The following is a 16,981-nucleotide window of genomic DNA, read 5'->3' as shown; positions in this document are numbered from 1 at the left end:
CCGTTAGCCCAGCTGCCCCTGGTTACATCATCTCTTTCACAGCCTGAACAGAATGCCTTTTACACTGTGCCCTGTACGGCATTTACAAATTTGAAAAATGCCCCAAGCATAACAGCTCAGGACTGCAGGCAGTCTTCTGCGTTAGAATCAGCAAAATGAACAGTGCTCCATGTCATGGAAGAATGAATCTTTCCTTCGTCTCGTTGGAAAAATAATAAAGGAAAAAGACTGTCACCCAACAGGAGCAATGATTTTGAGTGATTTTTTTTTATTCCCGGGTGGGACGTCTGTTGTGTAATTAGGCTGGCTACAGGGCAGCTCTGTCATGAAAGTGCATGAATCACTGGGGTTCAGCTGCCTATCATCAATAGGGCCCATTGAGCCGGGCCACACATCACTGGGTATTAATAGTTCATAACAAATTACTGGGGAATGGCTGCCAGCTTGTGAATGTGAAACTGACACTGCCAAAAAACAAGGGCAGTGTGGGGAGCGGAGCCTGGCCACTGCCAACTCCCAACTCCCAACTCCCTACTGCCTACTGCCAACTCCCAACTGCCTACTCCCAACTCCCTACTGCCAACTCCCAACTCCCTACTGCCTACTGCCAACTCCCAACTGCCTACTCCCAACTCCCTACTGCCTACTGCCAACTCCCAACTGCCTACTCCCAACTCCCTACTGCCAACTCCCAACTCCCTACTGCCTACTGCCAACTCCCTACTGCCAACTCCCAACTCCCTACTGCCTACTGCCAACTCCCTACTGCCAACTCCCAACTCCCAACTGCCTACTCCCAACTCCCTACTGCCTACTGCCAACTCCCAACTGCCTACTCCCAACTCCCAACTGCCTACTCCCAACTCCCTACTGCCAACTCCCAACTCCCTACTGCCTACTCCCAACTGCCTACTGCCTACTCCCCCCAACTCCCTACTGCCAACTCCCTACTGCCAACTCCCAACTCCCTACTGCCAACTCCCTACTCCCTACTGCCAACTCCCTACTCCCTACTGCCAACTCCCTACTGCCTACTCCCAACTCCCTACTGCCTACTCCCAACTCCCTACTGCCTACTCCCAACTCCCTACTGCCTACTGCCTACTCCCAACTCCCTACTGCCTACTCCCTACTTCCTTTTAGGGCAGACGAGAAAGCGCTCAAATTCCTCGCCCTCCTCCACCCCACTTCCTCCCTCCCTTTCAATGACTTAAGGACTTTTGTGGGACACATGAGGAAACTGTTGCAGACACAGAGGCATCTACCACTCTAAAACAGCGAACCCCAACACAGGCTTGAGTGACCCATGGAACAGACTACACACTGCACTGCATAACTAGTTTAAACCTGTGCACGGTAGTTTTTGTTTTTTTGTTTATAGGTGCACATCGGAGTCGACTTTAATGATCTAAACAGTCACTGATTTAAATAGCACCCTATTCAATTCTCTATTAACTCAGCTGGTGTTTTTACATGTATTACTGCACCAATTACAAATCGTTGGATTGCAAGTCATTAGCCAATGAAAAATGTCCATCTCCATTCTGCATTAACAAGGCATAAAGCATTAACAACTTCTAATTTGGGAATTAAAGATCACTTTTTAAATATACAAGATTATTATTATTATTATTATTATTATTATTATTATAGCTGTGGGTGCTTACTAATACTGCCCTCTTGTGGTATCAACCAGTAATTAATATTTGTAAAAACTCAATCATACAACGTGTCAGTAAGTTTTTTTTTTGTTTGTTTTGGGTTTTTTTTTAATACCAAGCACTACATGTTTCACAAGGTAACTTTATAAAAATCTACTTTAAAGATGTGCCGTATATTTAAACAGTTTATACATTAGGAGTTACAGCGTCGTATTTAAAAGTGATAGCGCGTCACTGTGTCCGTATCCCTGCATACTGGATGCTGCTCAGTAATTTCAATCGTTACTTTCTTTGTCGAGAGCAACTTTGTTGAAGCATGAGAGTACAGCAGTCTAGTTTAAAGTGTACAGCCTGGCTTAACCATCCCAATAGGACGCTCAAAGGTTCCCCGATCACATAAGTAAACCGTTTTACTTACGCGTTATCTGAGCTTAATCGTCCTTAAGGAGGGTGTATCATTATATTATGGACAGCGGACATCCGTGGGAGAGCCATGATTTCATTTACGTCTTTAGAAACTTTTATTATAGGAAACTATAACCACGAGCAAAGCCACACTGCGTGACTGGTATATTCCTTTGAGCGCATCTCCCATTCTGACCTCAACATACTCATAAATAACCCTGCCCAGCGTAGCCCTAACGTTCAGATAATAATACAGGGTTCCCGTATACGACATGACAACCGAAGTAATAAATAGAGAAATCACCAGTTATCTGAATTTAAATTGGAAATTGCATTTTCATGTAGTTTTAATAAAGGTTTGTCAAAAAAAAAAAACACGGTGTCAAATATTAATACTGTACAATTTTAATAATGGCATTTAATGACTTTATTGTCAACAGATTAACTACATATTTTGATTACATATACAGTACATCTAACAAAGTATTATAATGCACCAAGTACATATTAAGCCAATGCAAATCGTACTTAAAAATATATTGTTAAATGCCAAGTATTGCTACAACCACATTATAAACACTCCACTTTTCACGATTTGAGCAGCACCCGTTTTCTGCACAAGTCCATTGAAGCAGTGCAGTACAGTACAGTATGTATAAAGCGAAATTACTAGCTTTTTCTCACACGCAGGCAGTCACGACTGTGTAGCGGATCTCAAGATAAAACACACGCGAATTTTCCACTAGTTTCCTTACCTGCAATCTGCCGGTGGTTTAATTTTCTCCTTAATATCCCAAGTGCTTTGTAAGTTGAATCTCTGAAATGCACAGTCAATGATCTTGGCCGAAGCGTTTTCCAGTTCCTGCGATCCATGATTAAAAAGTTCTACCAAACTTTCGTTCCTTGCTGTTCTGTCTCCGCGCAGCGCTCTCCATACACAGGGCTAGTGTCAGTCACGACACTCATGATCGCTTGTAATCTCAGAAGTAAAATTGAAAAACTCACTTGAACATTCCTCACTCGTTCCAATGATAAGACGTAAATTAATTTAACAGTATTAGTATTGTTTGTTCCCCGAGTTTAGTGTGAAACCTAAACTCGACTTCTAACGCGCTTCCTTTGCGGATTTACCACGGTTTGAATCCAGCAGCTTTTCTTTCACGCTGATCGCAGTGGCTTGTGGGATTTTGAGTTGTTTCACACGTCCTTGATTCCATCATCGGAACACAGTACCGTTCTTTATTGAGTCTTTTTTTAAGTGTTCGTAGTCCCTGTTAGCCTATAACAGCCTTTCATTTATAGGATAGCATTGGTTTGTATTGATTCTACTGTTATTTATATTGTTTGTTGAAATAAAAAATAAATTTATTTATTTATATATTTATTTAGTTGTTTATTTATTCATTCATTTGAGTTAAATATTGTATTGTTTTTAAACTGATTTTTTTATACAGAAAATAAATGAATGAGTTCATTACTATGATACATTTTTACAGTTGGTTTTGAGTGTATATAACACAGCTGCCATCTTATTAGTTTATTTTCTTGCTAATGATCATTTTATATATTTTTCCTTCATAATTTTCAATATGTTTAACATAATAATAATAATAATAATAATAATAATAATAATAATAATAATAATAATAATAATAATCTGTAATAAAACTATTCTTGTAAAAAATGTTTTTAAAAGGTATTACAATAAGATCTGGGGTCTTGAAGAGCATAAGGTCGTAACATTGATTTACTGTAGTCTAGTTTAGTCATGTTGTGCCAGGGCCAGCACAGCTACATCTCAGCAGTGCAGAACTAATACAAAGAGGAACCGAGGAATCAATAAGCAAGAGATTTCTCCAGTGCAGAGGGCGTCAGGGACCTGCCCACAACAGTTCCGCTATATGTCATGAGTAGACATGACTAACCACAGTGCCGTGTCACATGCCCCCCACCACATGATATCTATGACGCCCAAGCAGTCTATCCTACCAGGGGACTTTTGACAAGCTGTGTGTATATAGAGTTACCAGCACTGCAGGTGGGGGGGCTACAGAGTCACCTGTCCACCTACTAGTGCTGCTGTGGAAAAACAACACATATTCACAGCAGAACCACGAGTGCTGACAGGTGGGACACAAGCTGATTTCAATAATACCCTAATGGGACACCCAAGAGCACTGGAGTCAACTCCTAGCATGTGTTGGCAGTCAGTTACACTGTGTTGTGATTCTATAAATATGCATTAGAGGAGTCTTTACAGAACGCTGCACACAGACACAACGGAGTATTGTTTTAAAACAATTACTACTTGTTTTCTACAACCAGATGCTTGAAAAGTTGCCAGAAAGTTTCTGTGTGTTTCTGCCCCCATGGTGTGATATTGTGAAGCCCGTGCTGTGAAACCCTCACTAGACTCTATGTGTGTGTGTGACAGTTTTGAGTGACACATACAGAGAAAGCTCCATGTTTCACAACAGTCTAAGTGAAAGTCAGGCCTGAGAAGGGCAGCTTGCAGTTCAGCTCCATTGAGACTCCCCACAGTGCTGCCAGGGTCAGGGCTGTGTGCTCAGAAAGGCACATATCTCTCAGCAGACTTCCAAGAAAATATTGCAAAAGCAGGATGTCTGTTGAGCTTGTGAGCTCTCACTCACTGGGCTAAGGAAATGGGGACACAGTGGGTTCTCTTGTTCCTTTAGGTGTGGTTGCATATCATTCGTATGTATGATTTTTATAGGGGCCACTTTAATTAGGAAGTATTAGGAAAGGGGCATGCATGTGGGTGCTCGGACCATCTGCACCCCAGAGTGCAAATGCAACTGAGAAATCAAGGGCTTGTGCATCAGGTGGCTGTACTGAATGGCAACCACCCTTAGAGATTTGTGATTGACTGTGTGTGGTCAGAAACCAGTGCAGATTGACAGGGGAAGGCAATAGCTGCAAAGGAATGTGGCATGTAAAGAGCATCAATCAATCCACCCATAACACCCAATCACTGAATGCAGGTAAGAAGCAAGCAGCATGGACTGGAGGGAGTCAGGACACTGAGGGTGTGGCCATAAATGCCTCTAGTGGAAAATAAAATGATATTGTGACTTTGGAAAGTTAATCTACCCCATAGGTACGGTTCTATTTTATGAAATGCTCCCTCGTTATTACAATATTTGGTTTGGTTCATTCGCAGTTAGGTCATGTATACGGTTGAACTTCTCTTATTCACTGTTTTTAATAATTCACTTTTTTTTGATACGCAAGTCAATTTGAAAAAATAAACTGTAACATAATCATAATAAATACAAAAAAGAAAAATCAGCAATTACACATCGAAAACACACATGCAAAATATTCATATAGAATAAATTCAAACTGCTCCTTTTTCAGCAGCTGTCCAGAGCTCCACTATGAGTTACAGTTTAGCCTGGTGGTGATGCTATCTCTCCTGGGCTTAGGCCAGTGTCAGGTTATTTTTCACAGGTACTCTTACTTAGTTCACCAGGCAGCTGCATGAGTTCTAATCAAACACTAGGGCTAAGCGCTCTGCGAGCGGATTCCCAAGAGAGTGTGTCAGTGCTCTGTTTCCTGGCAGTCCCATTCTAGTCATTAAGGGTTTATCCCTCAGGGTCTCAGTCTGGACAATACAAACATAGAGCTGTGGATTCCCCCTCACCAGTGCAGGAAGTTATTGCAAGGTTAACTGCAGTCTCGAAATGCCCTATGCCACATGTCTGGGATTTCCGATTGCAGACAAAGAGCTGGGAATTCTCGGTAGTCGGACAGGAGCAATGGCTGAGTGGAAATGGATTACTGGAGTGCCCCTCTTTCTTCGAGAGAATAAAAAGGGATTGGAGGGGTTGTGACAGGGTTAGAAATATTCACCAGGGATCTCCCCTGGCTCTCTGACTGTTATTATAATAAAAGGGGATTGTAGGGGCTTGTGACTGGGTTAGAATTATTCACCAGGGATCTCCCCTGGCTCTCTGACTGTTATTATAATTCCAAGGTATAATTGAATTAAGTATCGCTGAATATTACTTGGGGAATGGTTATTGTATTTACAGAAATGTGACCACACTGAACTGATGTTAAACTCACAGGGATATCTCTCAGTACAATTGCCTACTATACTAAGTAAGCAATACACATGGTAATTTAGTGATGAGCTCAATGTTCACCACCGTTCACCACAGCCTACAGCAGCTTGCGAGCTTTGCCTGCGTAACGCAGGTCTGACACAATCCAGAGGGGTCACTGTGGACCACCCTTGGAACAGGAAGATCCAGGGATCTGCCGGGATCTCCAGTCACATCCTGATTAACATGATCCCAATCACTGACCGGGCTCCCAAATGAATATCATGCCAAAGCTCTTCTTCTGATTCATTTAGAATAAGATTTAATTTCCCAGTAAGAACAAAGGCTTCTTATTTTCTCATAACTGAAATTCAAGACAGTATGAGAACCTGACTAGTCTGCCAGTCCTGTTCCTCATATCTGGGCTTCCTTTTTGCTTTGCATGAAGTCTCTTCTGAAATAGCACTGTTTGCAGAAAGACAATCTCAGGGTAAATGAAGACACAGCCCTTGATCTAATCTCTTCCCTCCTTTGCAATGAAAACATGAGCAGCTTCCTCAATGAAAGCTCCCTTCCTCTTGAGCAGCCACACTGCCTCTGCATCATCATATCAGCAGTTTGTGTTTACCCAGACTTCTCAGCCACAGGGGAATCACATGATTTCACAAAAATACAAAATCCGTACGGTACATATACCACTGAATAATTAAAAAAGAATCACCAAGAACAATTCGGTCTTTGCTGTGTACAGACGCATTGATAACACTTTTTATGTTTACATTTCTGAGTATAATGTTTGTTCTTGTAATTTATATGTTATTATGTTTTTCTGGTATAAGAAATGCTTAGCTTCATTTTACAAAATTTAAACCATAGCCAGGCTGACCTCAGCACAGGAAGTGATTAAGTATCAGGAAGCAGCAGTTTAATTTCACTAATTGAAAAATGTAATTAAGCTGTAGTAGCAGAAAGAAATGGAAATAAAGATTGAACAAATATCCATAGTAGTAAAAAAAAGAATAATACTTAAACGGTACGACTATATAACAAGTGTAAGCAATGTCGTGTGAATTAACAGATGATATTCTACGGTTATTTATAGATCAAACACAGAAGAAGACGTTCATTCACCATCTATAGTATTTGTTTTTCTTCTCAATCTGCTTAGAATCATTTTGTCAAGCTGTATGATGGGTAGAGATTAATTCCATACATAAAGTTCTATTTGGATAAGCGTTAGCCTTTTGATTTCTTCCATCAAACTTTCCTACTGAATCGCCTCAGAGCTGGAACGAGTGTGTCACTCATCAGGGGAGATCTCATTGGCTAAGGTATTACATGAGCTGTACCTGGCTAAGAGGGCCCACATCCTTCCCACAGGCTTCTGACCACACAGTGCTCTGTTTGTTTTTCTCTCTTTCAAAGCAGACTAGTCTTTTAAATTCTGACGAACACAAAAAAGGTCAATCCCATTAGCTCTCCTCCAGCCCTGTACAGCTAAAAGCAACACATTTCCTGCTCATGTTGTTCAAACTCAGAGCATTGTTCAGTCATTCGCCCCAGGCAGCCGGTTCAAAAGCTGTGTGAAGGTACTCAGTTCTTGACATTTGATGTCAAAGGAGAAATTCTTCAGGGTGCCATCTATATGTACTCGATTTACCGTATTAAAATGACAGATTCAAAATTCTAAAAGGTATCGACAATGTCGACCCAGGGGACTTTTTCGACCTGAAAAAGAAACAAGGACCAGGGGTCACAAAGGGAGATTAGATAAAGGGGCATTCAGAACAGAAAATAGGAGGCACTTTTTTACACAGAGAATTGTGAGGGTCTGAAACCAACTCCCCAGTAATGTTGTTGAAGCTGACACCCTGGGATCCTTCAAGAAGCTGCTTGATGAGATTCTGGGATCAATAAGCTACTAACAACCAAATGAGCAAGATGGGCCGAATGGCCTCCTCTCTTTTGTAAACTTTCTTATGTTCTTCTTATGTTCTTAAATATGTTTACTGAATACTGGTATATTATACCTATAAAATATATTTCCAATATATATATTAAGCATTGTTATGTCATTAAGAATATACTAACGTCACCAAAGGTAGTGACAGCATCCAGTAGCCAAGCTGAATGACTGATCCATTTGAAGACACACTCAGAGTGGAAGCAACACAAAACTGACTTTTTAGTCAAATCCAGTACCTTAAAACAATAAATACCCCAAAACCTTGTTATATATTAGCTTAAGCTTCAGGGAGCAATCAGTATAGTGCACTTGGAGTCTTCACACCAGTAAAATTTCAAAATTGCATTAGTAGTGAAGTGAGTAACATCCTGTTGCTGCCCATCACCCTTTCAAGCCCCCTTGCTCTGCAGCCGGGAATGGGATTTTCCACAGCAACATTGCCAAGTGACCTAGCTAGCCCCATTGATACTTGCCAAGAAAGAATCTGGGGGTTATTTTGCTTCCTGTTTTTTGTTTCATGCATGACCCCTGGTTTTCCCCAGAGGAAACGGAACCAGTCACAGGTTTTTTTTTTCCAGCACTCAGATCTACATGGGGTCCAGCGGGACAAATGCCTGGAGGCCAGAGTTCGGACCATGGCACCAATTCCTGTTTTCAAAAATAAACACAATTCTATTTAAATAACGTGTCTTGTTGACTGGTACCATTTAAGAGGCCATGGGCTCCCTGACCCCAATCTATCCGCCCATCAGATAAACGGTGCTGAAGGAAGCAGGGTTAGGAGGTGGATTCAGTCACGAAACACAGAGGCTTTTATGAGCTGCAATATCCCTGTTCTGTGGCACTTCCAGATGTAGAATGATAAGCCCCAATACACCACTTTAAAAGACAGTAGCAGCATACAATAAGCTCATGGAAAACAAATATATCTACCCACACCCCTGGAAATACTGAAGGGATGTCGATGTCGAGCAGGGAAATAATTCTGATTTTAAAACCGCCCCACAAAAGCCTCAGTATGTGCAAAGTCCTTTTTATAAAAAGAACCAACAAATGCAAAAACAAAAAAACAAGCATTTAAAAATGCCCCCTCTCTCTCTCCTTCTTATTCTCAATCTCTTCTTCTCTCTCTATTTCCTCTCTCTCAATCTCTTCTCTCTCCCTCCCTCCCACTCTCTCTCTTTCTTTTTCTCCCTCTCTCTCTCACTAACTCTCTCTTTGACAGGGTGTTGGTGTTATTTAGGAAAACAAAATCCCCCCTCAAAGTCTTCTCTGAACATTTCCGGACACATGGCTGCTAATTAGTAAGTGCCACTATATAATCACAGCAACACAGTAAATTCCAATTTAAACATACAGCATGCATTTTGTGAAACCCATTTTCAAAAGTGCAGGTCATTCTGTCCATTTTAAACACATACTTGACTCTTCACGTGATGTGAGAGGGAAAGCCAGAGCAGATTCCTCAAACACAGTTACGCTGCTGTTGGACTGTCGCATGTTTCCATTGACCACAATGTTTCCATTACCCAAGTCAGAAGTCAAGAAGCAGCAACACCCTTTTTGATCCCCAGCCAGGAACATGAACACAGTATCGCCCTTCTTTAAGGATTTCACCACAGCTCGTTCCAATGTTTGGTGACAGTAAATGTTCATTAAAGCAAAACCAACAAGCGTCTGACCTCCAACTACACAACAGCTGTCTGCAAACCTCTAATTCCATCCTAACAAACAGTGGCAATACACTGTTAATGTCAAGTGAAGTGTGCTTACTCCGTACCTGTCTTTTAAACATATCAAAATGCCATCTATATATCTGTCCGACACAACCAGCATTTTCAGAATCACTTTCAGAATACACCGTATGCAGGGTGCCAGCATTGATGAGCAGAATGGACTCCTCTTGCTGAGGATCTTAGTATTCTGCATAGTATACAGTGTTGTTCTGATAGGGTAGTACGCAAGGTTATTAGGTGTGCTCCAATACAGCTCGTTCATGTGCAGCATAAGCAGGGATGTGCTTTAGATTCCAATGTCCATACAACAGCACAAAGAACAAACACATGTATCCCACAAACTTTATGTTCTATGCCAATTATATCAATTCCCATGTTGTCATTTAAAAACTAAATAGCTGATATCTATATTTTTAACCATTTAAGAATCAGGCCAGGATCAGGATTTACCCCCAAACCCCCTCTAATATAAAAAAATAGTTTCTATAGCAACTCTATGGCAGCCTAGCAGCACCATAAACACCTTGAAGGGGTCTCCCGTCCCCACCCCCACCAGCCCCGTCAACACCCCCACCAGCCCCGTCCCCACCCCTACCCTCCACCCTCCACCCCCGTCCCCAGCGCCTACCCTCCACCCCCGCCCCCTACCCTCCACCCCCGCCCCCTACCCTCCACCCCCGTCCCCAGCCCCTACCCTCCACCCCATGTGGATTAAGACAATTACTCACCAGCATCTTTTCTATCCCACAGAGAAGGAAGCCCCTGAAAAACAAGCACAAAGATTGTTATAAGACACCCTGGTTTTATTTTTATTGATACGCTTGTAAAAATGACAATTTGGTGTGCATATCAGTAATCTCTTCCCCCTTGAAATGGTGAGTTTGTCAAAAAAGAGTTTTGTGGAAAAATATCTCACTCCTTCACTGTTTCACGAGTGGTCATTCTTATACTAGCCTCATTACTAAGAAAAATGCTGGTAACTTTATGAAATCTATCAACTGGAGAAACCAATTAAAAGCATGTATCATGAGTTAATAAAACAGAGAAATTCAGAGGGTACCCCTTGTTTGTACTGTATCCCTGTGGTTTAGCTGATACCTTCCTGCTCACACTGATACGATCAGTATCCTATCCAGCAGCTCGCTGCTCTCTTACTCTAACCATTGTGTCTATTTTTAGCACTTTCACTGGGTGTCTCAGTACCACCCATACCACATCTTTAATTACAGTGCTTGGAAATAAAAAAAAAAAAAATAATTAAAGAGTTTTTTTTTTTCTTCTAATGTGGTCAGACATACTGTATAACAGTATTTATAAATAGCTCCCAAATTGATTTTACTTGCATTAGCTGTCTACAGAAACATTGTGTGTAAGACTGGATTGTGAACAGGACCTGTAGCCTGTTAGCTTCAAGATGGAACACAAAAGGAGCTGATATATAGTTCCATAGACAGTGTCTAGAAACATCTTCATTGTAGTAGTCTTTTAAATCGTGTGTTCCGGTTACTTTCAGGGACCACGTTGCTTATTAACTCTATGTCCGGTCAGCTTATTTTTTTCTGGCTGTAAATCCTGTACTGATTAGTGCACTATATTCTGCTACATTGAGCTGTTTCAGAATTCCACATCCCCCCCCCCTTCCCCCACCCATAACAAGAGAACCAGGACTGCGTTAAATAAAGTGATATTTAACATTGTTCTGTTTGTAATATTGTATTATATTACTGTTTCATTTCTTTACAGTGTATCTTTCTGATCTCCTCCTATAGATGGTTTTGTGACCCATCAATTATAAACAGATGTCTTCTTGGATGACATCCACAGATTCCAGGGTTAATTTTACACCCTGTTTTATAGAAGACCAGTTTTCCCATGTATTCTAGCTTGTGTCTGACGTCAAAGGCAGGTCTTTCCAACCCAAAGCAATTAACCTTTGCTATAAATTCCCAGAAATAAAAAAATAAAGGAATCTGTCAGACTTAGTCTTACATGACATTGTGACTGGTCAGGTCAGGAATGTCATAGATGCAGCACCCTCTTCTTCTCACAAACTATCATTCTGTCATTGTGTAATATACAGGTCCGTGGTTGCTGCGTTGCTGCCTGTGCCAGAGAAGTAGTTTACTTTTAGAGAATGATGCAATGTTATTCAAGCAATTCACTTTTACAAAGAAGCATCTGTTTTTTAAAGAATCCAGCTAGAGGATTGCAACATTTTCCGCGTGCAAGTCTAAGTCATGAAGGTTTTTTTTTTTTTTTTTAATTAGTTTTGTTTTTTCTTTAAAACCAAGGTATGACTTGTCTTTTCAAATTGAATTTAAACCAACATCTGCTTTGGAATCTGAGACCTGTTAATAGTAAGCATTGCCAGGTCTTTACAAGCATGCTCCCTTGGAACAATTCATCATTCACCCCATTCCAGCACCCACAGCACAGGGCCTGGAATGTCCGTTACTTCATGGAGTCATGTGATTCACAGTCTCCATATATGAAACGCTGTGCAGTTTGAAAAAAAACACAGTGCTACTGTGTCTCAGGATTTCAACAAGCCAGTTTCACGCAGCTGGAAAAGACCACACTAAGACCAAAGCTTAAATATTTATAATAAAAATTACTGTACAGGCCCTACTGCAGATTGCATTCAAATTCAACAAGCAGCAATATTGCAAAACTACACATTTATAGAAAAAAAATGCATTGTAGTTGTCATAGTTTTTCAAGCTTTAATTTAACAGCTGACAAATAAAATAATTTAAACAGCATGTTTTTAATTCATGCATTCCTCAAAGCAAAATGCCTGTCTGTAAACTGCAAACTATAACCTGTGATAAAGCAGATGAAGCACAGGTTCATGGCAGCAGCAGTAAACACAAGCCTCTACTTACTCTTGCCCTCCTAAACAGTGAGCACAAACAGCTGAGGAACGGCATGGTGGAGGAAGTCCAAAGGGGTGTCCTGGACTCCAGGGACTAGCTCACTGTTCCATTCCCCCTGGGGGGACGGGGGACAGGGGGGACCTGTGATTCGATACAGTGTCCTGAGCCTGCTGCTGCTGCTGCTACTGCTGCTGCTGCTGCTCCTGTCTGCTCGGGATGGACGCAGGACAGATGTGGGAAGGAGGCGGGGCAGGGGACTAGCATGCCTTTCTCTGCTATTCACAATGGAAGGCAGCAGGCAGAGATGCTCCTTGCATACTAATGCTGGACTGAACTTTTTGGTGACATTGCATGCATCATAACCTCCTTATGTACTGTTCAATGCTAAGCATGCTAGGCTATTCTCAAAGCTATGTTAACCTTTGTTATATTGTAACGAAGCATAAACCTAACATTGTTACTGCTGAAGCTTAACCCAGGACCTTGTTTTGTCCTGGTGTACTATTCCATATGTTCAAATGCAGGTCCCAAGCACTGTTTGCTAGGGTGCTACAGTGTTTGTGGAAAAGGGGTTCTTTCTTCAAAACTGTGATATTCTGAGAACTTTAAGTATCAGAGCCCACAAACCTATGAAGGAATACAATTTGTGTTTCTAGGTTACCAGAGGAGGCATTATGAACCACGCTCCCTAAAAAAATCACTTCTATCACTTTTTTGCACTTGACATTTTTGCACTGCCTTTATTAACTTGTAGTCACACTTTCCTTGCATTCCCAATGCAGTTGAAATATGGAGCAGCACCCACACAGTGCGTTCTGTTGTCCATTTGAACAAAGGCTAAAACTGTTTGGCTCAAGGCTCTGGACGCAGTTTTAAAAGAATGTTGTGCTTCAGCTATGCGAGAGAGAGAATGCTGAATATCAACAGGAGGACAGGATCAGAAATAAATTAAAAAAAACATAGACTCAGAGAACAAGAGGCTTTGATGAGAAATGAATCTTAATTTCACTTAATGACAGGATTTGCATAACTGTTAATTCAATAACATTATTCTGATATGATAGCTTGGCAGAGACACTTAACTTACAATCCTCACATCTCTGCAAACTCAACAAGCAAGCCGCACAGAGAGAATTACAATACATGGGGAATTAAATCAGCTGTCAGAAGAAGGAAAGGGCAAACCACAAGTCACATCATGGCATCTAGTCAGGTTTCCAGCAGGGATGATAAGAAAATAATTTAACAACTGACGTGCACTTTTATCGAAAGCAGCATAACACGTATGCCATGAATCTTCTCGCCTGACTCCCAGGGTCAGGCGACAATAATGCCATTGATTTGAGCAGGCTGTACAAAGGAAGGGCATTGTGTGGAGGAGTGCATGGGTTTGGAGGAGGTCAGAGAGCAGAGAGCTTAGCTAATGACAGAGAATGTTCTCTATCAAGGCAGAATGATCACAACTGAAAATGACTGTCTCCTTCTCTATTGGGACTCCTGGAATCTATTCATGGGAAAGGACTCTGAGGTTAACCCATGAGATGGAAAACACTGACCCCACACGTGTCATCAGCAAGGAGCAGCTACAAGGGGGCTGTGGGGGGGTATTTAACCCTTTAGTGTCTGTTGCACACAATCGACACTATCACTCCCCTCTACTCTCCTCTACTACCTGACATGGTGGTACAAAGTGAGCTTACCAAGGAGAGTACAAGTTTGTGTCCTTCGTTACCTTACAATAGGTTTTTACCTTACAGGTTTTTCTTTGAGCATGTGGTATAATCTCTGAATACTATTACTACTACCACTATGACTAATAATAATAGTTGACAAACAGGAATCAGTTCCCTGATGTTTTAAAAACACCAAACGCCTTTCTCTGCTGTATAGGTATGTGATTGCCCTTTCTAAAAGGCAGCATGTTTATTCAATGGCTTGTTGTTTTCATCACGTGTGCTCTTTCATTACAATGGGATTGGCACAGTGCCCGCTGCTCTGATCAACAGCAACCTGCGTGCTGGTTCTATTCCATCACATTTCTTTTCCTTTCACGTTTGGTCGTAGGAAAAAACGAAACAAACAAAAAAAAAACAACAAAGGTAAATACACAACAACAGAAGCTGAGTGTATTTGTACAGGAGCCATTAAGCACACATTCCAAAGTCCATTGTCAATCTTCTCCTAGGCACTGACACACACAAACACTGTCAGATACACTCATAAACTGGGTGCACACAGACACCTCCTGGGGCTGTATCTGTTAATAACCTATTGAAAGGCTTGAAAGAGCTTTCACTTTTTTTCAGGGCATATCTGGAACAGGTGTTGACACTGACGTTAAGGAAATGAAGCAAATCTAGTACTCTTTACCTCTTTTTTATTTTTAGAATTGGCGAGTAACTTCTAGCTCCCTCTTGTGGATACATTAAGTATTAAACACTCTATTGTAAACTGGACACTTCCATCAGACGCAGCCTCCTATAGAACACACATGGGAAAAGCAAAACCCCTTTAGATCGCCAGTTCCACTCCAGCAGCCCAGGGTAGCGGTGATAAAAGCCAGATTGTGGTCAGGTGGCTGTCAAGCCCTTCAACGCAACAACTCCTGGTGGTCCCACCCAGTCCCATGACTGTGGAGACTGAACTACCCTCACAATCCCTTTTTACATGCTTATAGATTTAGTTCACTTTACCGTGGGTTTAGTATGGGTCTTTACTGTGGCTGTAGAGTGTGTTCATCCACCTCTAGGGGACTTTGCCATGCTTTTAACAAGGTATCTGGAGGTAAAGGGGAGGCCCCTCCAGAGCATGGTTGAGACCGTGCAGCTGAGTACACTTTGTCACTGCCTGTGCTGTACCAGGGTTCTGTGGATAAACAGAGGAGTTTGGTATCCCAGACTTATGGTACACAATAAAGAGTTAATTTATCCTCCATTACTTGTTTGCTCCTTTGCCATGAAGCAACAACAACAACAAAAACAACCTGTTACTTTACAAGAAATAATAATAACCCTACTTCTAAAACAGCTCCCCTGGGAAGCCCAACAGCTGATTTGACAAAAAGAAACATAAAAAACATGTGAGGGAGCAGCTGAACCAATCAGAATAGCAGCTGTAAAGTAACGCTGCAGGCAGGGTCACAACTTCTTTAGGGATTCAAAGCTTTTGATAATGTTTTGCTAGGGGGAAAAGCTAGAAGGAAATTCACTTTGTGTTTTTGCTTGCACCCTTACAAACTTATTGCAGAAAATCCAGCCGACCTCCATCCAAGACTGTGTAAGACCCTGCTGTGACTGTCTATCACAAACTTATCTAAAAGGAGCAGGTAGCTTTGAAGCATGCAAACTGCAGGAACTACAGTGAACAAACTGCTGGTTCATCAACGCACTTGTGACATCCACCCCCTCATAGGTAAGGGCCAAACAGAAGGGATACCTTTTAGATCTGTTTAATGTCATTTTGCCTGTGTTCTGCATCATTCTCTAACTATCATTAAACAGAGAGGGGGTTCACATTTATTATCTATTTACAGTTTTCACAGTTGGGAATGGGAGCAGAAACTTAAAGACCTTTCTGAAACCACCTCGCTTCAGAATATCAGCTTATAGGAGTCTTTTTCAGAAGGCCTGTGGCTAAAGAAAATGTGTTTTGGACTGGGAAACAGGATACCGCTGTAACAAGTAAAAGCAAAGAAAATCGTTCAGAATGAATTCAATGCAAAGTCTTTTTGGCACACACCTCGTGCACTTGGCTACAATTCCCAGACTCCAGGCAATGATCCCCCCAACCCAAGTGGCATGTCTTTGTGCAGTTCTGATTTATATTCTGATAATGTTCATAGTCTACTTCCTTTCAGTTTACCAACAGCGCTTCCCTCCCCCAGAAGAACTCCTTATAGAACTGATGTCTGCATTTCTCAGAATCTCCTCACAACAACAGGACTCACGCCAAGACTTGCAATTGGAACATTTCTTATAAAAGACTGTATTGTCTCCCCTTCTCGGAGACACATATAAATCTGGTATTTAAAAAAAAAAATCCAGTTTGGGTTTTAAAACATAACTCTAAACAAATTAACATATTCTTTAATACTTTTATGTGACAAGATAAAGGTATGATTGATTACTCAAGGGAAAATCCTTACAAGTGTTCTGTTTGTTAAGTTTTATCACTCACACAATTATTAAATTGTGAGATATGTACACCATTTAACGAGACAGTCCAGCAGACGGACGTACTACACAGACTGATAGGCAGGCAGGTATCAGAA

The 16,981-nt window shown here is 41.4% G+C and overlaps 1 protein-coding gene across 3 annotated transcripts in view; it reads right to left on the bottom strand.

Moving 5' to 3' along the window:
• The window catches only part of LOC117412084 (stAR-related lipid transfer protein 13-like), a 57,855-nt gene that overhangs the window by 34,888 nt on the left and 5,986 nt on the right, over positions 1 to 16,981 (bottom strand). The window contains exons 1-2 of one of the 3 annotated variants that reach the window (XM_058989526.1): positions 12,721 to 12,903; positions 10,564 to 10,597 (exon numbers count right to left, since the gene is read on the bottom strand). In XM_058989526.1, coding sequence (XP_058845509.1) covers positions 10,564 to 10,597; positions 12,721 to 12,765 — 79 coding nt within the window. In that variant the 5' untranslated portion in view covers positions 12,766 to 12,903. Of the gene's footprint in view, positions 1 to 2,821; positions 3,304 to 10,563; positions 10,598 to 12,720; positions 12,904 to 16,981 lie in introns of those variants that run through there. The other 2 variants (XM_058989524.1, XM_058989525.1) reach the window with 2 other exon arrangements.

Source organism: Acipenser ruthenus, chromosome 16, assembly GCF_902713425.1.
Source record: "Acipenser ruthenus chromosome 16, fAciRut3.2 maternal haplotype, whole genome shotgun sequence".
NCBI lineage: Eukaryota > Metazoa > Chordata > Actinopteri > Acipenseriformes > Acipenseridae > Acipenser > Acipenser ruthenus.
The sequence above is the reverse complement of the archived record's forward strand: the minus strand, read 5'-3'. Positions and strand labels throughout refer to the sequence as shown.